Genomic DNA, 26,368 nt, shown 5'->3' on the forward strand with positions numbered 1-26,368 from the left:
ATAAAGCACACGTGGGCAGGGTAAAAAAAGAAAAAATAAAACGATTGTCAGGAGAACAGCAGAAAAAAAGAAATCACTCACCAAATAGCTCCAGGTAGACTGAACACCAACTGTTGCCATCCCAGACGTTCCCCCATCCCCACCAACGTCCATGAGCTGCCTCAGTATTTTTCGCCATTTCACAGTCATGTTTTGGGGTATGGTACAAACGGGCGAAAAATACTGGCGCGGTCCCTATCACGCCAATTTTTTCTGCCAGGAACATGTGTGCCTTTCCATGGTATATCCCAGACACCTCACATACCCTGGTTCAGTCCATTGACAGCACGTCGACCCCGGTGTACCACATCATTTCAAATCACTATTCCTTGCACACCTTTCACCCTCCTGTATGTTCAGGCCCCGATCGATCAAAATCTTTTTCATTCCATCCTTCCACCTCCAATTTGGTCTCCCGCTTCTCCTTCTTCCCTCCACCTCTTACACATATATCCTCTTTCTCAATCTTTCCTCACTCATTCTCTCCTTATGTCCAAACCATTTTAATACACCCTCTTCTGCTCTCTCAACCACACTCTTTATCAACACAAATCTCTCTTACCCTTTCATTTCTTGCCTGATCGAACCACCTCAAACATTTCATTTCCAACACATTCACCCTCCTCCGTACAACCCTATCTATAGCCAATGCATCACAACCATATAACATTGTTGGAACTTCAAGCATACCCGTTTTTGCTCTCTCGAGATAACGCTTTCTCCTTCCGCACATTCTTCATCCCTCCCAGAACCATCGCCTCCTCCCCCATCCTGTGACTCACTGCCGCTTCCGTGGTTCCATCCGCTGCTAAATCCACTCCCAGATATCTAAAACACTTAACTTCCTCCAATCTTTCTCCATTCAAACTTACCTCCCAAAGAACCTGTCCCTCCACCCTACTGAACCTAATAACCTTCTCTTATTCTCAATTACTCTCAACTTTCTCCCTTCACTACCAAATTCAGTCACCAATCTGTGCAGTTTCTCACCCGAATCTCCCACCAGAGCTGTATCATCAGCGAACAACAACTGATACTTCCCAAGCCCTCTCATCCACAACAGACTGCATACTCGCCCCTCTCTCCAAAACTCTTACAAGGAACAGACGAAGAACGGCCTAATTTGCTCACATCCACTTTCTAGTTGCCATGTGTAATTCGCCATAACCAGAACCACATATCTTCAGCAGTACCACACAAACCACTCTGCTTCCCCTGGGTCAACCCATTGATAGCACGCCGCCCCAATGCGCTCTAACCCTTGCACGCCTAACACCCTCCTGCAATTTCAGGCCCTAGTAAGACACTCTCTTTTTTTTTTTTAATTTTCCAAAAGAAGGAACAGAGGGGGTCAGGTGAGGATATTCCAAAAAAGGCCCAGTCCTCTGTTCTTAACGCTACCTCGCTAACGCGGGAAATGGCGAATAGTTTAAAAGAAAAGAAAGTAACACTTCTGATACGTATAGCCTTTTAGTCATTCTCTCTTCACTAACGCTCTCCAAATATCCAAACTATTTCAGCATAAACGCATCTGTTGTCTGAACCATACTCCTCTTACTGCCATACCTCTCCCATACCCTCACATTTCTTATTCGATCAACTCTACATACACCTTTTTTTGTCCTTAGTCATTTCATTTCCAACTTACCCACCGTCTTTTTTTCTTCTGCATTCAGGGCTCAAGAATTACATCCATACACCACCGTTGGGACTACTATACCTGACAGACACTAACGTCTCTCTCCTACCTTATGTCACTCACCCTACATGGTTCCCTTCGCCTTCTCCGTTCTCCTTTCACACGGTATCTGAAACTCAGACACAGGATTTTGCAGAGTTTCTCCATCAAGTCTGCCACCAGAACCGTGTTATCTATCACCAGCAATCGAGTTCACGTCCCAGTTGAACCCAAAGCCGACCGTGCCGTACACTTCCACATCCTTCTCCTTCCAAGTCATAACCATGAACCGAAAAATCTTGAACACCTTCTCCCAGTCGTGAATAATTCGAAGGCCTTACACACTCTCGTAGCTGTATGGCCCAAGAAGCAAAGTTGACGGTGAGGAAAAGGATAAAAGGAGGAGGAACGGAAGTTTCCATAGATTTGGTTGTCCACTGAGCGAAGACGCTGTTAGTCCATTGAGTGTACAACTCTGGGACTTCACGATACAGGTCACTACTGCTATGCAAATACTGTTAGTTACACATGCACGTTCAATCTCCTGCAAAAAAAAAAAAAAAAAAACGAATTAGTTAAGATATTATATTGACATTTTAGTCATTCTTATCATCAGATGATCCGTTTGGAGAGTAAATATTATTATAATAGAACAACTAGCAATAAAGTCCACGTCAGTGGATAGGAAAAAGTATAGTTTCGTAATTATTAAAGTAAGGGTCGTTTATCTAATCATGAAGGTCACACTTATCTTATCCTCACTCCACCCATGTTATGTTTACGGTCCCATATATTTATTTATTCATTTATTATACTTAACCGCCGTCTCCCGCGTTAGCGACGTAGCGCAAGGAAACAAACGAAAAAATGGCCCAACCCACCCACATACACATGTATATACATACACGTCCACACACGTACATATACATACCTATACATTTCAATGTATACATACATATGCATGCACAGACATACACATATAAATATATACATGTACATATCCATACTTGCTGCATTTATCCATTCCGTCGCCACAACGCCACACACGTTATAGCATCCCCCACTCCCCTCCGCGCCCCCCTCCAACGAGGCAGCATCAGGAACAGACAAAAAGGCCACATTCGCTCACACTAAGTTTCTAGCTGTCATGTATAATGCACCGAAACCACAGCTCCCTTTCCACATCCAGGCCCCACAGACCTTTCCATGGTTTACCCCAGACGCTTCACATGCCCTTGTTTAATCAATTGACAGCACGTCGACCCCGGTATACCACATCGTTCCAGTTCACTCTATTCCTGGCACGCCTTTCACCTTCCTGTATGTTCAGGCCCCGATCGCTCAAAATCTTTTTCACTCCATCCTTCCACCTCCAATTAAGTCTCCCACTTCTCCTTCTTCCCTCCACCTATGACACATATATATCCTCTTTGTCAATCTTTCCTCACTCATTCTCTCCATGTGTCCAAACCATTTCAAAACACCCTCCTCTGCTCTCTCAACCATACCCTTTGCATTACCACGCATCTCTCTTACCTATTCATTACTTACTCGATCAAACCACCTCACACCACATATTGTCCTTAAACATTTCATTTCCAGCACATTCACCCTCCTCCGCACAACCCTATCTATAGCCCATGCTTCGCATCCATATAACATTGTTGGAACCACTATTCCTTTAAACACACCCATTTTTGCTCTTCGAGATAACGTTCTCGCCTTCCACACATTCTTCAACTCTCCCAGAAACTTCGCTCCCTCCCCAACCCTGTGACACTTCCGCCTCTATGGTTCCATCCGCTGCAAGTCCACTCCAAGATATTTAAAACACTTCACTTCCTCCAATTTTTCTCCATTCAAACTTACCTCCAAGTTAACTTGTCCCTCAACCCTATTGCACCTAATAACCTTGCTCTTATTCACATTTACTCTTAACTTTCTTTTTTCACACATTTCATCAAACTCAGTCACCAACTTATGCAGTTTCTCACCCGAATCAGCCACCAGCGATGCATCATCAGCGAACAATAACTGACTTCCCAAGCCCTCTCATCCAGAACAGACTGCATACTTGCCCTCTCCCATATATATATATATATATATATATATATATATATATATATGTATATATATATATATATATATATATATATATATATATATATATATATATATATATATATATATATATATATATATATATGTATGTATGTATAACGAAAGTTCAGCAATGATACAAGGAAGTAGATTTTCGGTAACCACAGAGAACGTATATGAGCTAACTAGCTCATTTACCACGTCAGAATTGGTAGTTTTAGCCCTTATCTTTCTTAATGATACCGATGGACGTTTTCAAGATCACAGGCGACATTTGGACGCTTGAAAAGAAATTTTAGAGATACAGACTTGGAATCTATGGTTGACGTCAGACAAAAGCAATCCCTGTGTTGGGTTACGAACACTGCCTGGATCTGTGCTTCTAAGCGCAAAAGTGAAGACAAGGGTAATCAGCTGCTACAACTCCTGCCAGGCCTTCAACTTTCACAAAGTGTATCACTGTGTATGAGCCGTGCGCGGGATCGCTTTGCCACTATTACAAGAACGCAGTCCACACTGCAGGCAGCCATGGGAACATTGACCCGCAGCACAATGTTCTTAATCTGCTCTCCTCGATAGCCTAGGCTCGTTTTTCGGGCGCTTAATGGTAATATATATATATATATATATATATATATATATATATATATATATATATATATATATATATATATATATATTTTTTTTTTATTTTGCTTTGTCGCTGTCTCCCGCGTTTGCGAGGTAGCGCAAGGAAACAGACGAAAGAAATGGCCCAACCCACCCCCATACACAATGTATACACACACACGTCCACACACGCAAATATACATACCTATACATCTCAATGTACACATTTATATACATACACAGACACATACATATATACCCATGCACACAATTCACACTGTCTGCCCCATATATATATATATATATATATATATATATATATATATATATATATATATATATATATATATATATTATTTATATATATATATATATATATATATTTATTTATTCATTTATATATATATATATATATATATATATATATATATATATATATATATATGGTGTAAGGTGGTTTGATCGAGTAAGTAATATAAGGGTAAGAGAGATGTGTGGAAATAAAAAGAGCGTGGTTGAGAGAGCAGAAGAGGGTGTTTTTGACAGCACGTCGACCCCGGTATACCACATCGTTCCAATTCACTCTATTCCTTGCACACCTTTCACCCTCCTGTATGTTCAGGCCCCGATCGCTCAAAATCTGTTTCACTCCATCCTACCACCTCCAATTTGGTCTCCCACTTCTCGTTCCCTCCACCTCTGACACATATATCCTCTTTGTCAATCTTTCCTCACTCATTCTCTCCATGTGCCCAAACCATTCTAATACACCCTCTTCTGCTCTCTCATCCACAATCTTTTTATTACCAAACATCTCTCTTACCCTTTCATTACTTACTCGATCAAACCACCTCACACCACATAGTGTCCTCAAACATCTCATTTCCAACACATTCACCCTCCTCCGCACAACCCTATCTATCGCCCATGCCTCACGACCATATAACATTGTTGCAACTACCATTCCTTCAAACATACCCATTTTTGTGCTCTGAGATGACGTTCTCGCCTTCCACACATTCTTCAACACTCCCAGAACCTATGCCCCCTCCCCCACCCTGTGACTCACTTCTGCTTCCATGGTTCCATCCGCTGCCAAATTCACTCCCAGATATCTAAAACACTTCACTTCCTCCATTTTTTCTCCATTCAAACTTACCTCCCAATTGAATTGTTCCACAGTCCTACTGAACCTAATAAACTTCTTATTCACATTTACTCTTAACTTTCTTCTTTCACACACTTTACCAAACTCAGTCACCAACTTTTGCAGTTTCTCACCCGAATCAGCCACCAGCGCTGTATCATCAGCGAACAACTGACTCACTTCCCAAGCCCTCTCATCCACAACAGACTGCATGCTTGCGCCTCTCTCAAAAACTCTTGCATTCACCTCCCTAACAACCCCATCCATGAACAAATTAAACAGCCATGGAGACATCACAAACCCCTGCCTCAAACCGACATTCACTGGGAACCACTCACTTTCCTCTCTTCCTACTCATGCACATGCCTTACATCCTCGATAAAAACTTTTCACTGCTTCTAACGACTTACCTCCCACACCATATACTCTTAATACCTTCCACAAAGCATCTCTATCAACTCTATCGTAATCATGTTCCAGATCCATAAATGCTCCACACAAATCCATTTGCTTTTCTAAGTATTTCTCACATACATTCTTCAAAGCAAACACTTGATCCACACATCCTCTACCACTTTTGAAACCACACTGCTCCCCCCCAATCTGATGCTCTGTACATGCCTTGACCCTCTCGATCAATACCCTCCTATATAATTTCCCAGGAATACTCAACAAACTCATGCCTCTGTAATTTGAACACTCACCTTTATCCCCTTTGCCTTTGTACAATGGCACTGTACATGCATTCCGCCAGTCCCCAGGCACTTCACCATGAGCCATACATACATTGAATATCCTCACCAACAACACAGTCACCATCTTTTTTAATAAATTCCATCTCAATTCCATGAGTCCCTTCTATCTTTACGGGGTTCCTGCAGCACTAAGAATGCTGCAGGTGTTATCGGACTCTGCCTCATAAGTTATTTCATCACGATAAGATCGGCTTCAGCGAGGTTGTATCATCATCAGCAGACGGAAAGTTATTTTTCGCTCCAAAGGAGTCCATCATTTCCCTACTCCTGCGTGAAGTGAAGCTTCGAAGCTGCAAACGCCCCAGAAGAGGGGTACTGGGGATTGCACAGGCCACTTTGTAGAGTCATACATGTCTTCACCTTTTTTACCAAAGTACTCTGTAACACATTGCATACCATCACCCGGAAGAAAGATTACTAAGTTAACTGTGGTCAACATGACTACTGAATCAAGTGCAAATACGAAGAACTTTTTTTTTCATTGCTGTTGAACTAAGATTTCCTTCGACTTAAACTTTTTTCAAAATGCCAATACGAAGAGTTGTGTAAAAGAGGTGAACTTGAGGGAGGCTGCTGGTATGAGAACTCACCATACCTGTCCAGCCAGCTACTGCCATCTGTTGAGGAGAACATGAACTTTTACTCATTGTTATGGGAGACTAGTTTATATTTCCTTTCGCGTTTCCTCGAGAAACGATGTTAAGTGCCATTCATTCATACCCTGATTACCACTTCATTCTTTTTGCAATTTTCTCTAATATTCGACATATGATATATTCGGATTTCGAAATGGCGTCTTACCATAACTGAATTCAAACAGATTATGGCTTCCCATTCCGAGATGCTGCATAGATCCGAACTAAGAGAGGAAATGTGTCCAGTACGAGAAAGCTAACAAATGAAGAAGGGAGGGAAAATGCGATGGAGTGTGTAAAGTGGAATCATCAGTTTGAATTAGAATTAGAAGTCTGTGAAAGTCGGGGAAAAGAAATCGTAGGCTAAGGGACACCATTGTTTGAGAGGATAAAGGGGAGAAGTCACTCTCCATCAACAAAAGCTTCATTGGACCAGCAAGAGTGGAAGCTATGCATTAGAGAGCAGAGGAAAGCGGGAAAGCCAAAGAGAGAAAGTTTAGTAAGCAAACACTTGTGCCACACCTCGTCCAGGGCCACGACAAAAGTTTTGCCAAAATCCCAGAGAGAGGACCACAAGTGAGTTGCATAGGAGAGGTCACCATGGACTCGAACTGCAAAAGCCACACTGGTGATTGAGAAAGCAGGGAATGGGGTTCTGTGTGTACGACAAAATGAAATCTAAGGACTCAGCTGACAGCAGAAGTGAGAGCAGCAAGCTGATAATTGAAAAGTTTAGAAATGTCTCTCTTCTTAGATAATGGGTTGTGCCCATGCATGCTTACAAGACGGGGAAAGCCTAATTTACTATATGAAGACATATATTGAAGAGCAAGAATTGGAGTTGATTTGTTTAGAGACATTCTCAGTTAGGGTCGAGGATGTGTGCCATTTAGGTCACGTATCTTGCCTGTATAGAGCTGGCAAATTAATCGAAATCCCCTGTGTTCAGTGAGAGGACGAGGGGTGGTCGTAAAGTCATCGAGAATTGAAGCATATTTATGCATTAGTTGCATTACTGCGACTTTAGCACTACCTTAGGTGCGACGGTCACTTTTTTCCTCTTACAAGAAGAATTAGCCATTCAACCAAGTACAATATATATATATATATATATATATATATATATATATATATATATATATATATATATATATATATATATATATATATATGTATGTATGTATATATACATACATACATATATGAAGGATTAATTGCACTTCAGTAGGGGTTCAGATAATTTAGTTAAATGTTAAGTTTCAATGAGCTAATTGAATTGAACTGCTGAAGTGCGATTACCCCGTCGTGATATATATATATATATATATATATATATATATATATATATATATATATATATATATATATATATATATATATATATATATATATATATCCCTGGGGATAGGGAAGAAAGACGGACGGCTGAGATTCTTCCTGTAATGTACTTACTTTCCAAAAGAAGGAATAGAAGAAAGGGCCAAATGAAGATCTTTCATTTTCTAAGGCTCAGTCATCTGTTCGGAACGCTACATCGCGTTTGCATTTCTTATATTTCTTCTGAATGCAGTACTCGTCAAAATTAGGGGTCACACGCAAGGTGACGTTTTCTTGACAGCCTTTACAAAGGAATGATTTGCCTCCTTTCCCACATACCTTTTCCTTTACCTATTTAATGAGATAGCAATATATTACATATATTTGGCTATCAATTGATCATTTCTTACTGCACTTTGCTGTAATTTTTAAAGCATTGGGGAAGTAATCAAAAGGATATACCGGGAAAAAGAAATCCGTAGGAAGATTCGTCTGCTGTAAACATGTGCCACAACAATAGACATACAGAGAGCATATCATTATGATATGTGTTCCACACTTTACTCTATCTGTGGTACGAGAGGAAAGGAAATCTAAATGAGGCTAACGTATATTTCAGCCTTAGGCTTATGTCTGTACGTGTGTATGAACCGAGGCAGCTGCCATGTAGGCATTATAGCGTAGCTTTACCTATTCCCGTTCTCTTTCCCTGCCTGGTAGGTCGTGTCCCGAGTGGAGCACAGCACGCAAGAGTTCACGAAAATGGCTTCGATAATGCGATCTTCTCGCTTTGCTGCTCTAATTAAGCCGTCTTTATTTCGTGCTGGGATTTCTCGAGCAAGTACAGTAGGTTGCCTGCACACTATGAAGACGAGGGAGCTTAGAGATAGCCACACAACTCTTCTGCCAGCAGCTGCCAAGGTATGTAGTTGTTCTAGCAGGGTCTCGCCGGCACTTGGCTTGTGTTTACAGCAGACCAGATCAGCTGATTTTCCAAAAACTCTTCTATATTTATAGTATTCTTGATTTTATCGATTTGCTGGGTACTGAAACCCTTCAGATTTTTGTTTAGTAAATATATTAGTCATTGTACTATGAGTCCAAGCTAGTGAATCATTCAAGTGCATAGCCCCAAGCGGACCATGGCGAAAAATGTTTTTAGTGTTTAGTTCGCTAACAGATTCGGCAAATTTTCACGTTGGTAGACTAAACATTATCATGCCGATACATTTTATTTAACCTTGTGCCAGTGTATTATTGGATTCGAGCTATTGTCCACTCGTAAGTTCAGGAGAAAGAGGGTAGAGCTTGGAGCAGTATCCCCTTTGGTTTGGTTTTAGGGAAGGTTGATCAATTGATTATCGTAACCCACCATTTTCCCTGCACTTCAGATTGGCAACAGTACAATCTTTCCAACGCTTTAACTGGACTCGGTGAAAATTGATTATTTTTGCCCATTTGAAAATTATATGCATCTTTCAATCTTCAGGTAGGCACAATGTTTTTATTTACAGGAAATTTCGGAGTTTTCTTTGACCATTGATGCCAGTATATAGGTGAAATAAGTCACTGATAAACACTTATCCCCACAGCTCTTTGGTCATGACAGGGCTTGTTCATTTTATTGGCTAATCACCATGTGTTCACTGTCATATTGTTTCCGCAGGTCATACCATTATTTTCCATTTACCCACATGCCAGGCAGTTGGAAGACGAGGAAAGTCCGGGGTTAAACTAAAGATTGTGGGTATTCCGCTGATGTATTGCTATCAGGGCATTGGATGGTAAAGTGCTAATGATTCAGTCATTCCTGTATTTAGTTGATTTATCAGAGCTGGTAGACGGTGAAACTAGTTGTGGATATTGAGTGCCATTATTCAGCTGCATATTTGTAATGTTCAGATAATGCAAGGAGAGTCACAGAGCATAAACTGGAACATTATATTGTATTCCTCTTTATTAAGTAAGGTAATTGTGGTAAAGATTATTAAAAGAAAAAATATAGGCCTAACGTAGAAGTAGGTTAAACAGATGTGCAAAATCAACTGAAAAAATAAAACCCTCATTACTTCCCATAACATTTGTGATAAGTTTTAGAAATATACTAACAGTGGTTAATTCTACATTAAATCTGCATAATTATTAGTTTTGGGTGTTGTCGATTTTGTTCTACAATGCTATTTTAGTCTTTAGTTCATGAACTTGAGCATTATAGTGGAGCATAGCAAATATAAATGATAGTGGTGAGGGTCATGTATGTCAGGAAAACTTGTGGGGGTTAGTTGATATAAAGATAAGTAAAGGACATAAAGAATCAACCAAACTTATTAAAACTTCTCCTAGTAGCCAAAATGGTTTTAGAAATGTACCAGCGTGAAATATGGATACTGCTGGGATTATGTGGCCACTTGCTCTGTCGTCTGTCTCTGAATGCTTTAGCCCCATATGAGCAGTACTTGGATCATATGCATGACTTGTATATGTTGACAATGATATTTGACATTAAGATGAATCTTGACTCCTTGTGAGGTTAAGGGAAGTTTTCATTGGCTTTTTAGCTTCTTTTTTAATATATTACATACTGTTGCATTAACCAACCCTATATTTTTCCAGATAGATTGTTATATCCCTGTTTGATGAAACATGATACTTAGATTCATACTCCTCAGCTGTTATTGTATTTAACACTTCATCAGCATTGCCAAACAGAATTATATAATATTCAAAGCTAAAAGGAATGTGGATGGAGCTCATACAGACTTTTTATCCTAACATTAATGTCATTCCCTTGGGGACCATGTAAAGTGGCTGCATGGAGAGGCTAAATGGCAGCTTGAACAGCTGTTCAGTTTTGTCTTTAAGGGCATCAACAATTGGCATTTTACTGTCATGGATATCTAGTATACAGTATTTTTACAAGAATGTTGGAGGTTTAGGAAATTCTTGGCTCCCGAAGAGGTTGCTTCTGATATTACACAATGGCAATGTTTTCAGTTTTTTTCATGTTTTTGATCCCCAAAGTTAAGCTGATATTGATGAAATATAATGCTTCTACTCATGCTTTGCCTCACTAATTGTATGCTGTAAACACTACAGAAACCTTCCAGAACAAAGTCACTTGGTATCCAATGCTAGTTTCTGTGCATAACAAAACACAGAATAGGAGTAAAGTGGTAAAATAATGTGGACGTTGCCATAGTTTGTTTGCAGATATTGGTCCATAAGTTGAATCAGAAGTAAAGTTGTGAAAAAATATAGAATAGTATAGAGGAGAAAGAATACTTCCCAAGTATTTCCTGCGTGTCGTAGAAGGCGACTGAAAGGGAAGGGAGCAGGGGGCTGGAAATCCTCCCCTCTCGTTTTTTTTTTTAATTTTCCAAAGGAAGGAACAGAGAAGGGGGCCGGATGAGGATGTTTCCTCAGAGTCCCAGTCCTCTGTTCTAAACGCTACTTCGCTGATGCAGGAAATGGCAAATAGTATGAAAGAAAGAAAAAGAAGTATAGAACAATAAATGGAATGAGTTAAGTGAATAAATGATGGATGTAGAAAGCAATAAAGCATCCCTGAAATTGTGTGGTAGAAAAGCTACATTTATGTGGCCCCATGTGTGTAAAACATCTTCCCTGTATGTTGTCTGCTTATATTTATCTCTGATGCCTGTTCCCTCAAGGGGTCCTTAAGTGCCTCACCCTTAGCAGGCCACTGGCAGAGGGTAACTCTAATGCATTGCAGGGGCTCTTACCAAATGTTCCCACTATCTAATGTTCCAGCCTACTACTTCAACCTAATGCTTCTGTCTAATGTTCATAATCTACGTATTGCTGCTACCCTGTCTGCACAAATGAGTAATTGCACATACACACAGCTTCCAACCATCTCAATGACTTGTATCTTTTACACTGAAACAATTTATTATTTGATTTATTTGTGTTTATACTTTATCTAACCGAACTTGAGACCTAGCTGATTGGTATAGCTAGTCAGGCAGAATTTTTTTTTTTTTTTTCACTAAGTTTCATTTGTTAAAAAGCAGGTAAGAAGACAAAGTCCAAGATGGTATAGTAAAAGACTAACACGAGCGGAAGTGTCAGAGCGAGTTATGAACATCTGCAAGTTGTACATCCCCTCAGGACACATTGAGGTAACTCTTAGATAATTGAATAAAAGTTTTCCTCCAGCTTTAAGCTTCACAACTATGACATCTTTACTTTTTTTCTCACTCGTATTGCTATTCTTGACAATTAGTTATTGCTTATAAAGTAGATTGTTTTTGTATTTACAGATAGCAGGAAGTGTTCGTAACTACAGTGCCAAGGAACCTCTGACACTCGACTTGATCCAGCAGAGAGTCTTGCTAGTCCTCAGGCTCTACGATAAGATTAACCCTGATAAGGTATCTATTATTTTTTAAAAACTTTTAGTAACATATACTTCCTCATAGTTTCCTTGGCTTCTGTGTAATAGTATAAAAAAAATTAGATTGCACTGTTTTTTTGCAACATGAAGATACTTGGATAATTACCATAAAATCTATCTACTCTCAGTTGGTACATATATTAGCAAGACCTCAGATGTAAGTTAGATGCCTTTTTCTTTCCATTTTTAACAGCTGACTATCGAGTCTCACTTCCTACAAGACCTTGGCCTCGATTCCCTTGACCATGTTGAGGTCATCATGGCTATGGAGGATGAGTTTGGTGCGTACCTTACAGATTGATTGTTTCCTGATATATATCTGAAAATGTATTTCAGAGCTTTATCATTAATAGTAAATGTCTTAAATGATATGGCTTTCATTAATGCTGTCAGTGTGCAAAAAACAGTGCCACTACTATGCCAAGCATCTTCAGGTTTTTCTTAATATTGTAGCACAAATATGGGAATCCAGCATTGACATGCTGTTAATGTTTCACAGAATGATTCAAAGGATTTATTTCACTTCAAAGATTAGGTAGCATACTGAAAGATATTATTAACAAGTGTTGAAAAACAAATGTTCCCTAGAAAATCTGTTCTGTATATTATTCTCCTTAACCAGTCAGAGCTTGTAAGCATTTGTAATTAAAGAACAATATTTTTCTTGGATTGTTATGTCTGATAGACATGAAATACTTCTGATTTCAGTACATCAAAACAGTCTTGCTCATTTATCACATAATCTGTCCATTTCTACTTCCAAGTCCATGGTGCTTTTATACCCTGGTGTGAAGGGGGGTATCGGAAATATTTTTAACCCTGCATTTATAGTTCCATGCGTACACAAACAGATAAGATCTAATAATTTACTCTTATTTACTTCTACCTTAGTTTTTATACATTTTATGGGTGTTACTATATAACTATACATTGTTTTGGATCCCCCTTTGCATGTATGAAAGTGGTTTCTAAGCCAGTTTGTTCTATTTTTATTTCATTCTCTTGGATATCATTTACGTTTACATTTGGCAGATTCCTTAGTAAGTTGTGATTTTTGTGCAATACATGAACTGACCTTCCTTATCTGTAGTTGTCATTTTCATTTATCCTTTATCAAAATTTTTCTCATTTCATTTTCCTTAATATTTTTTATTTTGCTCTGTTCATCCCTTGGGATAGGGCAGAAAGAATACAATCTCTGTGTTGTAGAGGGCAGTTTAGAGAGACATTGATCGTGCAATGGAAATCCTATATTCTTATTTATTATTGTTTATTTATTTTGCTTTGTCGCTGTCTCCCATGCTAGCGAGGTAGTGCAAGGAAAAAGACGAAATTAATGGCCCAACCCACCCACATACACATGTATATACATACACATCCACACATGCAAATGTACATACCTATGCATCTCAACGTATACATATATATATACACACAGACATATACAAATATACACATGTACATAATTCATACTGTCTGCCTCTATTCATTCCCGTCGCCACCCCGCCACACATGAAATAACAACCCCCTTCCCCCAAATGTGTGCAAGGTAGCGCTAGGAAAAGACAACAAAGGCCACATTTGTTCACACTCAGTCTCTAGCTGTCATGTAATAATGCACTGAAACTACAGCTGCCTTTTCAGGCCCCACAGAACTTTCCATGGTTTACCCCAGACGCTTCACATGCCCTGGTTCAATCCATTGACAGCACGTCGACCCCGGTATATCACATCATTCCAATTCACTCTATTCCTTGCACGCCTTTCACCCTCCTGCATGTTCAGGCCCCTATCACTCAAAATCTTTTTCACTCCATCTTTCCACCTCCAATTTGGTCTCCCACTTCTCGTTCTCTCCACCTCTAACACACATATGCTCTTTGTCAATCTTTCCTCACTCATTCTCTCCATGTGACCAAACCATTTCAGAACACCCTCTTCTGTTCTCTCAACCACACTCTTTTCATTACCACCCATCTCTCTTACCCTTTCATTACTTACTCGATCAAACCATCTCACACCACATATTGTCCTCAAACATCTCATTTCCAGCACATCCACCCTCCTCCGCACAACTCTATCCATAGCCCATGCCTCGCAACCATACAACATTGTTGGAACCACTATTCCTTCTAACATACCCATTTTTGCTTTCCGAGATAATGTTCTCGACTTCCACACATTCTTCAATGCTCCCAGAACTTTCGCCCCCTCCCCCACCCTATGATTCACTTCTGCTTCCATGGTTCCATCCGCTGCCAAATCCACTCCCAGATATCTAAAACACTTCACTTCCTCCAGTTCCTCCCAATTGACTTGTCCCTCAACCCTACTGTACCCAATAACCTCGCTCTTATTCACTTTTACTCTCAGCTTTCTTCTTTCACACACTTTACCAAACTCAGTTACCAGCTTCTGCAGCTTCTCACACAAATCAACCACCAGTGCTGCATCATTCGCAAACAACTGACTCGCTTCCCAAGCTCTTTCATCCACAACAGACTGCATACTTGCCCCTCTTTCCAAAACTTGCATTCACCTCCCTAACAACCCCATCCATTAACAAATTAAACAACCATGGAGACATCGCACATGCCTGCCGCAAACCTACATTCACTGAGAACCAATCACTTTCCTCTCTTCCTACACGTACACAGGCCTTACATCCTCGATAAAAACATCTCACTGCTTCTAACAACTTGCCTCCCACACCATATATTCTTAATACCTTCCACAGAGCATCTCTATCAACTTTATCATATGCCTTCTCCAAATCCATAAATGCTTTCCATTTGCTTTTCTGAGTATTTCTTACACACATTCTTCAAAGTAAACATCTGATCCACACATCTTCTACCACTTCTGAAACCACACTGCTCTTCCCCAATCTGATGCTCTGTACATGCCTTCACCCTCTCAGTAGTACCTTCCCATATAATTTCTCAGGAATACTCAACAAACTTATACCTCTGTAATTTGAGCACTCACTTTTATCCCCTTTGCCTTTGTACAATGGCACTATGCAAGCATTCTGCCAATCCTCAGGCACCTCACCATGAGACATACATCCATTAAATATCCTCGCCAACCAGTCAACAGTACAGTCACCCTCTTTTTTGATAAATTCTAATGCAGTACCATCCAAACCCACTGCCTTGCTGGCTTTCATCTTCTGCAAAGCTTTTCCTACCTCTTCTCTGTTTACCAAATCATTTTCCCTAACCCACTCACTTTGCACACCACCTCAACCAAAACACCCTATATCTACCACTCTATCATCAAACACATTCAACAAACCTTCAAAATACTCACTCCATCTCCTCACATCACCACTACTTGTTATCACCTCCCCATTTGCCCCCGTCACTGAAGTTCCCATTTGCTCCCTTGTCTTACGCACTTTATTTACCTCCTTCCAAAACATCTTTTTATTTTCCCTAAAATTTAATGATACTCTCACCCCCAACTCTCATATGCCTTCTTCGTGCCTCTTTCTTTTATACATCTCCCATTCATTTGCATTATTTCCCTGCAAAAAATCGTCCAAATGCCTCTCTTCTCTTTCACTAATAATCTTACTTCTTCATCCCACCACTCACTACCCTTTCTAATCTGCCCACCTTCCACGCTTCTCATGCCACAAGCATCTTTTGCGCAAGCCATCTCTGCTTCCCGAAATACATCCCATTCCTTCCCCACTCCCCTTATGTCCTTAGTTCTCACTGTTTTTCCATTCTGTACTCAGTCTCTCCTGGTACTTCCTCACACAAGTCTCCTTCCCAAGCTCACTTACTCTCACCACTCTCTTTGCCCCAACATTCTCCCTTCTTTTCTGAAAACCTCTACAAATCTCCACCTTCGCCTCCACAAGATAATGATTAGACGTCCCTCCAGTTGCACCTCTCAGTACATTAACATCCGAAAGTCTCTCTTTCGTGTGGCTATCAATTAACACGTAATCCAATAACGCTCTCTGGTCATCTCTCCTACTTATATACGTATACTTATGTATATCTCTCTTTTTAAACCAGGTATTCCCAATCACCAGTCCTTTTTCAGCACATAAATCAACAAGCTCTTCACCATTTCCATTTACACCAATTATTCCCTCAGCTGCCACATTACTCACCTTTGCATTCAAATCGCCCATCACTATAACCCGGTCTTGTGCATCAAAACTACTAACACACTCGGCTGTTCCCAAAACACTTGCCTCTCATGATCTTTCTTGTCATGCCCAGATGCATATGCACCAATAATCACCCATTTCTCTCCATCCACTTTCAGTTTTACCCTTATCAATCTAGAGTTTACTTTCTTACACTCTGTCACATACTCCCACCACTCCTGTTTCAGGAGTAGTGCTACTCCTTCCCTTGCTCTTGTCCTCTCACTAACCCCAACTTTACTCCCAAGACATTCCCAAACCACTCTTCCCCTTTACCCTTGAGCTTTGTTTCACTCAGAACCAAAACATCCAGGTTCCTTTCCTCAAACATACTCCCTGTGTGACTCCTTCTGTTTCCTCTTTTAAAAAGTTAAAATACGAGGAGGGGAGAGTTTCCAGCCCCCCGCTCCTGTCCCCTTGTTTATTCATTTATTTATTTTGTTTTGTCGCTGTCTCCCACGTCAGCGAGGTAGCGCAAGGAAACACACGAAAGAATGGCCCAACCCACCCACATACACATGTATACACGTCCACACATGCAAATATACATATCTATACATCTCAACATATACATATCTATACATCTCATCATATACATATATATATACACACACAGACATATACATATATACACATGTACATAATTCATACTGTCTGCCTTTATTCATTCCCATCGCCACCGCGCCACACATGAAATAACAACCCCCTCCCCCCTTATGTGTGCAAGGTAACACTAGGAAAAGACAACAAAGGCATGTAATAATGCACCGAAACCACAGCTCCCTTTCCACATCCTTTACATTATTGTACTAGATTTTAAAGTATAATTATAAGGAGCAGAGTTAGGATTTTTCCTCGAAGGCTCACATTGGAGATGCAGTCTTGGAAAACAACTTCATAGGTTGTGTATACCATTTTACCATATGATTCAAAGGTATAAGGGGAGTTGCTCTCCTGGGGAAGATTTCTTGACCAAATTTCCTCCCTTAAATATGAATAAATTGCTAAGAAATGTGGGGTATAACATAGGTCATCAATCCTCAAATGTCTAGCTTGGTTTTCTCTTTCAACCTTCAAAATTCATGTTTTTCAGGACATTTAAAAAACATATTTAACCTTAGTTTCAAAGGTATTCATATAACGAAAAAAAAAGTCGGTTAAGTTTGCGTCATCTTTTGTCATTCAGATTATCTGAGGAAGTTTTGTATTAGTTTCGGCACAATTTGCTAAAATGTGTGGATGTGAGGCCTTAGTGTCAAGTGAGTTGACATTGCACATGTTTTATCATTTATTTTACATTCAGTAAAAAATTGGTCGTATGTTAATGAGTATTGGTTATGCATGTCTTAGTAAACTTTCAGAGAGAAGAGTATTGCAGTTATGCATTTTACTTTTTCACAGGTTTTGAAATCCCAGATGCTGATGCAGAGAAGCTTTTACGACCGGCAGACATCATTCGATATGTAGCTGATAAAGAAGATATTTATGATTAAGATCCCCATACAAAGCTGGACATTTTTTTGAAAGAGGCCAGCACTCATACATGGAAAACTTGCTTGTGTTAACTGCATTGACCGTGACCTTACAGACTCTGGCTATCACAGTGCAGTGCTACTGTGTTCTGGTGCGATGTGTACGAAGCTGTAAATAATTTTGATTTTGAGGGAAATGTCCACTAGAATTGAAATAAACCATCATTCAATATTGGTTCATGTCACTTTATTTTGGCTGTCATAGGAATTTGATTTATTCGTATTCCTTCACACATGACCAGATTTTTATTGAATACCTGTAATTAATATTGTATGTGTACAGATACTAAATAAAGATTTAGTGTTATATTGGTATATTATTAACCCATACCTTCTTGCTCCAGGTTCGTCTTCTATGGGGCTTCTGCATTCCCCTGGCTGGAACCAGATGTGTGTGTTTTTGTGGGAATGAGCAGAAAACGGTTGAAAGAGTTGTGGAAGTTTCGTCATAAGCATAAGGGATCTTGTTATGTGTTGAATCTATTTGTAAATGCGGGATAGATGAGTGACCTCTTGAAAGCTGATGAGAAAGAGGAACTCATACATGCCTGAAGAGCACTGGATCATGTGGATTTATTTCTGGTAGGGTGCCGCTTTTGATTGGGTTGGAAGAGCAGCCGCTTGATGATTCTTTGGCCATTTCATCATGCATCTTTTTCTTGGAGAAGGTGGGGAATCTGTGAATATGGGTGGCCGAAGTGTAAGGCAGGGGTAATCTTTATCTTTCTACTATTGATTGGTGTTGGTTATTAAGTGGTTTGGATGGGAAACCTAGGTCAATTGTTAAGAGCCGATTGCCAAGCACATTAAGCATATGTTTCTAGATGGGTTGTGTGAAGGTTTTTCTGGCAATTTTATGAGTATAGTTGGTTTGTGGTTGATTTTTATTTCTTGAGTATGAAGAAATTAAACTGGAATGGATCAGGAAATCTTGAGTGTGGGCTGGGTTGGTGCAATGAGTGTATTTTCTTTAATGTGCACCAGAGTTCAATGCTGTGGGTCTCCTGATTCATTGTACAGTCTCATCAAAGCTTTATAACATACACATAGATAGAGTGATAAGAGATGAAAGCAAAACTAGTGAAAGGGGTTGCAAAGGTGGTAGTGTTGTGGTGAGGTATAGTGGCTAGTGACAAGCCTGATTGTGGTCGACACTGTGTTGTTTGCCGAGAGTGAAGAGGAGTTACAGAAGGTTGTGCATTTTTTGATGCATGTAAGCTTAGGTGATTGAAGGTAAATAAAAGTAAAGTAATTGTATTTGAAAGGAAATGGAGTGGAAGGGTATATTTTCCAAAGCCCAAAAGAGAAAAGAGAAAGTATACTCAACTTATGGGAGAGAAAGATTGGAAGAGGTGACACGTGTTTGGTTGCAATCTTAGGTAAGTTTGATGATATGGGGAGAGAGCAGTACAAGATAGAAGTCGTTGGGTACCTTGACGAAATAATGAAAGGTTAATATGCAAGTGTGCAAATGAAGAAAGGATGAAGGGACAGTATAATCCTCCCTTCCCTGACCTATGCACCCATAACATAGACAAGGAATGAGTCACAGAGGTCAAAAATTCAGACTGGAAAAGAGCCATTTGAGAGGAGCATGTATTATGATGATGGAATGGGAGAAAGAAATGAGGGTGTATATAACAGGTTTGGTATGGTAGGGAATGCCAAGAGAAATGGATTGTGGAGTAAGTGAACGTAATAATTTTAGTTGGTTTGGGTATGTGGAAAGAATGCAAGATTGGGAGTTTACAATCATATGATAGTACAATAAAGGAGTTGGCATTGGGGAGTTTACAATCATATAATAGTATGATTAAAGGGGTTGGCATGACGAAGACCACCTGGAACATGGAGAAATAGAGTGGAAGAGTATTGGAGGGAGAGAAATGGTGGAAGAATGCATGGAATGGTGTATGCAAGGGAAGCGTGTATGGGCAAGGATGTGGAGACTTTTGCTGTGGCCACCCCCTTGGTGGGAGTTCCCTGAGGGATTGGGTGTCCAAGAAACAGATGGATATATAGACATTTATTTATAGCTGCATATCATTTCCAGTCTGCATAATTTTTTCAGCTTTTATTCTTTTATCATCTTACATTTATTTAAAAGCTTTTTATTGTTTCTGTTGTCTTTCAACGTGTATACATGGTCCTTGGAGGATAGGGGATAGGGAAGATAGAACTACTCATGCAACCTCCTGCTTGTTGTAGATTGCAAAATCCTCCCATGGAGCTCGAGATGATTTTTCTTAGATGTTCAATCATCTGTTCTTGGTGCTTCCTCACTTTACAGAAGAGCAAACAAACATGAATTTTTTTATGTATAGTTAATATACTTGATTGCCGTTTCCTGCATTGGTGAGATAGCATCAGGAAACAGATGAAGAATGCCCATACAAGCACATACACATATTTATTTATATTTATTTATTTTGCTTTGTCGCTGTCTCCTGTGTTTGCGAGGTAGCGCAAGGAAACAGATGAAAGAAATGGCCCAACCCACCCCCATACACGTATATACATACACGTCCACACACACAAATATACATACCTATACATCTCAATGTTCACATATATATACACACACAAGACATATACATATATACGCATGTATGTAATTCATACTGTCTGCCTTTATTTATTCCCATCGCCACCTTGCCACACATGGAATAACATCCCCCTCCCCCCTCATGTGTGCGAGGTAGCGCTAGGAAAAGACAACAGAGGCCCCATTCGTTCACACTCAGTCTCTAGCTGTCATGTAATGATGCCCGAAAACCACAGCTCCCTATCTGCTTCCAGGCCCCACAGACCTTTCTTTTTTTACCCAAGACATTTCAAATGCCCTAGTTCAGTTCACTGACAGCATGTCAACCATGGTACACCACATCATTCCAATTCATTCTATTCCTTGCACGCCTATCGCCCTCCTATATGTACAGACTCCAATTGATCAAAATCTTTTTCATTCCATCCTTCCACCTCTAATTTGGTCTCCTGCTTCTTGTTCCCTTTACCTCTGACACATCCTCTTTGTCAGTCTTTCCTCACTCATTCTCTCTATGTCTAAACTATTTCAATACCCCTCTTCTGCTCTCTCAACCACACTTTTTATTTCCACACCTCTCTCTTACCCTTAATCACAACCACATACTGCCCTCAAACATTTCATTTCTAACACATCCACCATTCTCCATACAATCCTATTTATAGCCTATGCCTCACAACCATATAATATTGTTGGAACTACTGTTCCTTCAAACATACCCATTTTTGCTCTTCGAGATAATGTTCTCTCCTTCCACACATTTTTCATCGCTTCCAGAACTTTCACATCCCCCCCCCCCCCCACACACACACACACACACACACTGTGACTTGATATCTAAACCACTTCACTTCCTCCAATTTCTCTCCATTCAAACTTACATCCTAATTTACTTGTCCCTCAACCCTACTAAACCTAATAACCTTTATCTCAACTTTCTCCTTTCACACACTTTCCCAAATGCAGTCACCAACTTCTGTTGCTTCTCACTTGAATCAGCCACCAGAGCTGTATCATCGGAGAACAACAACTGACTCTCCAATCCCTCTCATCCCCAACAGACTGCATACTCGCCCTCAATCCAAAACTCGCATTAACCTCCCTAACCACCCCATCCATGGGGACATCACACACCCCTGCCGCAAACTGACCTTCACTGGGAACCAATCGCTCTTCTCTCTTCTTATTCGTACACATGCCTAACATCCTTGGTAAAAAAAATATAATATACTTTACTTCACAAAGAAGGAAATAAGTAACAGAGAAAGACTGTAGCGTTCTCTGCCTGGACACCAGTACCTATGTGCTACCTTGCCAAAGAAAGTCACAGGTGTGTTCTAAATCAAACTTTACTCACACCCATATGGCAAAGTAGAAGCAAATGGCACATCTTGATATAAGCTGCTGATCATGTTTGAACACCTTCACAGTGTGGATTCTTAACGAGAGATTGCAAAAGAAATTGAAGTACATACTGGTTTAGTATCTTGGTAAAGGTTTCTAGACATTTTTGAGCTTATTGGAGTAAGAATTGGCCTCTGTGAATGACATATCTGTTCTAGCCTCAAATTCTTGGTATGTGCTATTTTGATTCACTGTATTGTGTCTATGGGTTGTTTTGGCCTCCCTATCTATTTATTTATTCATTTATTTACTGTTACCCTTGGGTTCCTGAAACCCCAAGGCTGCAGTACACTTGGTGGCAGGGACAAGACAAGATGGATTTTTTTTGAAGCAAGAAATTTTTGAAAAGATTGCACTCTGTTTTGTTAACATTCTGCTTCCCTGTACAGATATATGCTGTATACTGACTTCATGATACACGCATCTCCCGTTATCATGACGTGATCTCCCTAAAGTTAAAATTATCTTACTTCAGGGTCTTCCCCTTTTCAGAATAAACATCCATGTGCTTATTGTAATGATTAAAATGCCTTGCTTGGCCCTTGCAATCAAAACATTTACATTTTTTAAGCAGTAAAAATGTGTGCACAGGTTTCTAAAGATATAATTTTTCATTAACTTTATTCAAATTAGATTTTAATATAAAAGTAAATAACTGTCACTAGCTTACAGAATATCTTACTACCTTGCTACCTTAAACATTTTAGAAATTCTCTGCTATATATATTTACAATATTCAAGCAATAGAGAAGAGCTGTATCATTAACAGTTGTATATTGTTCTGCCTCTTTTGTTAAGTAATTATGATAACCTCTTCAGTACTGTATATATGTTCTACATCAAAGCAAAATTACTAATTTTTTTCAACAAGTAGAAAAACTTATAAAACTGTTTTTGTACATATTTACACCCATTACTTTTAAAGGAAAATATTGCATGCATATCTACACCACATATTTTCAAAAGATATTCTAAGAGATACAACTAATGCTCAACAACAAAAAGCTTTATTTATACATGAAACTCTTGGCATATTATAAAACATCAACCCATTTATATAATTTTAAAGTTTTATCAGTTAACAAAGCCAAGTAATCATTTTGGTTACTTTTCACTGGAAATATGTCTAGTATGGTATCTGAACACTTGAGCTGCTGTACACAAGATGTAGATGACAAGTCCCATACACATGTACTCTGGGTGGACTCATCACAGGCACATACCAAAACATTCCCCTCCTGGAATGGATTAACAAAAATACACGATCGGGAAAGCACCTTCTGTGTAGTCCCACCTCGAAAGGTGTGGATTGTATTTACTGTGATAACATTATTTAGTGCTGCAGAATCACTGCTAATGTTAACCTTCTGAAGTTCACACACTAAATGTCTTGCATGAGGATGCTTTTGACTGGGGCGGCACGAAACTAAAATATGCCGAGTGGATTTCTCAAAAGATACTGACGTAAATGGACCCTCAAGTGGCAATGGATGTTCCTGCACTCTGTCTTCATTCACCTCAATAAAGGAGCATGACTTTAGTCTTGCTACAATCAAACCTCCATTGCTAAAGTCAGCCTGAGCATGAAATGGGACATAACACATGGATACCACAGGCCCACCACACCCACTTCCTTTTATTGTTCTAAGAGGGCCTGTTGTTTTGCGTGTGTCATACTGAATCACACTGCCTGTTGCCGTACCAACAAAAAACTGATTAGCTTCATCAGCATTCCAGCAACAACTCCATAAAAGAGCTTCAGCTGTGAATGATCCTACTGGAGAATTACTGCATATATTTGTTAATTTTACCATCTTATCCATTCCCACTGAAAGCAGCAGGTCATTTTTGGCTGGATTAAAACACAAGTCCCTGATCTGCTTTTGATGAATGGGTACATACCTCTCAAACTTCAAGTCCAACATATTTAATTTCTTAACACCATATCCAGGAAACATTGCTACCTGACTTGGCATGGATATCACCATCATACAGAGCCATTCATTGTATGCCATAACTCTACACCCACTGTCCTTAATTACATCCACACCAGAGTGCATTATTAGCTTAAACTTTCTCTGAGAACTACTTCCAGCACTTTGTGACAAATTTATTCCTTGTGAACCACTAATAGTAGGTGTGGCAGTCCTCAAAAAATTTAATTCTTCTTGGAGCTTCATCACTAACTGTGTCTTAAGCTCATACTTCAGTTTAGTTTGTGCATGTTCAAGCTCTAATCTTCTTCTTGCTTCTCTTTCCTTTTCTAATTCATTGAAAACTCTATCTCTCTCTGATGTATCCAGCACTTTCAGAGATTTAGCATACAACACTCTAATATCTTTCTTTGTAGCTTTGGCATTGCACTGAGGACACTTTCCTTTTTGGCCTTTTAGCCATTTCTCAATACATGCAAATCCAAATAAATGTCCACATTTGAGAGAGGATAAACGGTGTTCTCCTGAATTTCCCCAAGGTTCAAGACATATTGAACAGATTTGACCCTCATCATCTGAACTAGGTGAAGGTGATTCTTGAGTTGGAGCTGCAATTACAACAAACATTATTCAAAAACGCACAATATCACTCAGTTCTACAGTAAATAAGAGCCTCTTCACACAGAGGTTTATTAAAAATGCATACATAATACTATAGTATATAACAATCCCCTTGGAAAGTTAAGTGTGTATTTATAATGCGACATCTAACAACAACCACCTTCAATACGTATATACATCTGGTCCTACATTTGATGATACACCATGAACTGTTATACACAGTTAAGTGAAATGCAAAAAGGATAAACAGCGTTGTTACTAGCCCAGTCTTCTTTGGAAGAAATATGGCTAAGGAGAAACAGGATAGTTTAGTAATTTCAATTCTATAAATGACTGAGGGTATACATTTCTATCTATCTCTGATGCCTATTCCCTTAGGGAACTCCCTCACTGGGATGGCCACAGCAAAAGAGTACCCATAACTGGTGCGCTCCAGTGAGGCTTCTTAGCCTTCAATGTCTCGCCCTTAACCGCCAGCAGAGAGCAACTGTAGTGCAATATTTTCAGAAGCTCCTATTTAAAGTTCCCATTGACTATTTCTACCTAATGTTCCTACCAGTTACTCAATGTTCCTATCTACTATTGCTACCTATAGTTTCTACTTAATGCACATCATACAGGAAAAACTAGAGTTACAAAGAATTATCCTACATTAGGCCATAATTGGAGTGTTTCTTTAGACTGAGCACCATACTTAAGCATAAAGAACTAATAAAGTTCCAGAGGAGGGCAACAAAGTTGGTACCAAAATTAAGAGCTGAGATACAGGGAATGACAAGAGGTCTAAAACCCATCAACCATGGAAGTGAAAAGAGTAAAAAGGTAACTTGATTATAACCTTTAAGGGGTTACAAAAGATATAAGGATGTACTTTTAAAGTATAAAGGCAGCTGAAGAATAAGCTGAGTTATTTGTGAATGTGAATACATTACAAAAGTTTAAAAAGTTATATGATACAGAAAGCTCAAGAGATAGGTCCCTACAAGTGTTAAACCCTTCCCCATAAAATGTAAATAGGTATTCAAATTAGGCAAACCAAACAATTTCATAACCACCCACCAAGCTCAAAGCAGAAATTACAATTTTGCCCCTCCCTCACACTTCAGTCACCTGTTCTCAGATACCCCATCCCAGCAAAACACACTCACAAAAAAAAACCATCCCCAGCAAAACACTCACAAAAAAAAACCATCCCCAGCAAAACACACTCACAAATAAATAACCAAACAAACACTACACAGTAGGTCACAACCCATTCATGAACTTCATTCCACCAGCTGAACACCCATATGAAAATACACTCTCCAGACCATAACAGGTCACATATGAACATTTGCACTCTGGGCATCTCCCACCTCTTCAACAATATGGAGATTTCAACATGTCACAGGAACCCACTTGCCCAAGGTATAACTTCCACACTGAAAACACCAAACACTTACTCCTCAACCGCCCTGTACCAACCAA

The 26,368-nt window shown here is 39.5% G+C and overlaps 2 protein-coding genes across 15 annotated transcripts in view; one reads left to right on the forward strand and one right to left on the reverse strand.

The window, feature by feature from the left end:
* The first annotated feature begins 8,979 nt into the window (after nt 1–8,979).
* Nucleotides 8,980–18,704, forward strand: ND-ACP (NADH dehydrogenase (ubiquinone) acyl carrier protein). Of its 3 annotated transcripts, none has more exons than XM_071658656.1 (5): nt 8,980–9,201; nt 12,312–12,422; nt 12,564–12,674; nt 12,891–12,978; nt 18,267–18,704. In XM_071658656.1, the coding sequence occupies exons 1-5, from the start codon at nt 9,043–9,045 to the stop codon at nt 18,356–18,358; spliced, it is 561 nt and encodes a 186-aa protein (XP_071514757.1). In that variant the 5' UTR covers nt 8,980–9,042; the 3' UTR covers nt 18,359–18,704. The 3 variants fall into 3 exon arrangements, with proteins under 3 accessions (XP_071514757.1, XP_071514759.1, XP_071514760.1); XM_071658658.1 differs by having other exon boundaries at nt 8,981–9,201; nt 12,315–12,422; XM_071658659.1 differs by lacking the exon at nt 12,312–12,422 and having other exon boundaries at nt 8,982–9,201.
* A 4,249-nt stretch (nt 18,705–22,953) lies between these two features.
* The window catches only part of LOC139746891 (E3 ubiquitin-protein ligase rfwd3.L-like), a 62,592-nt gene continuing 59,177 nt past the window's right edge, over nt 22,954–26,368 (reverse strand). For all 12 annotated transcript variants that reach the window (XM_071658554.1, XM_071658558.1, XM_071658548.1 and 9 more), the window contains one exon: nt 22,954–24,888. In XM_071658554.1, coding sequence (XP_071514655.1) covers nt 23,381–24,888 — 1,508 coding nt within the window. In that variant the 3' untranslated portion in view covers nt 22,954–23,380. The remainder of the gene's footprint in view (nt 24,889–26,368) is intronic.

This window comes from Panulirus ornatus, chromosome 66 (assembly GCF_036320965.1).
Source record: "Panulirus ornatus isolate Po-2019 chromosome 66, ASM3632096v1, whole genome shotgun sequence".
NCBI lineage: Eukaryota > Metazoa > Arthropoda > Malacostraca > Decapoda > Palinuridae > Panulirus > Panulirus ornatus.

What these genes read in the sequence shown, in the direction of transcription:
- ND-ACP (XM_071658656.1), top strand. Translation starts at nt 9,043, where the DNA reads ATGGCTTCGATAATGCGATCTTCTCGCTTTGCTGCTCTAATTAAGCCG. An exon ending in TCCCCTCAGGACACATTGAG is followed by an intron (nt 12,423 to 12,563) that starts GTAACTCTTAGA and finishes TTGTATTTACAG; the next exon opens with ATAGCAGGAAGTGTTCGTAA. An exon ending in ATAAGATTAACCCTGATAAG is followed by an intron (nt 12,675 to 12,890) that starts GTATCTATTATT and finishes CATTTTTAACAG; the next exon opens with CTGACTATCGAGTCTCACTT.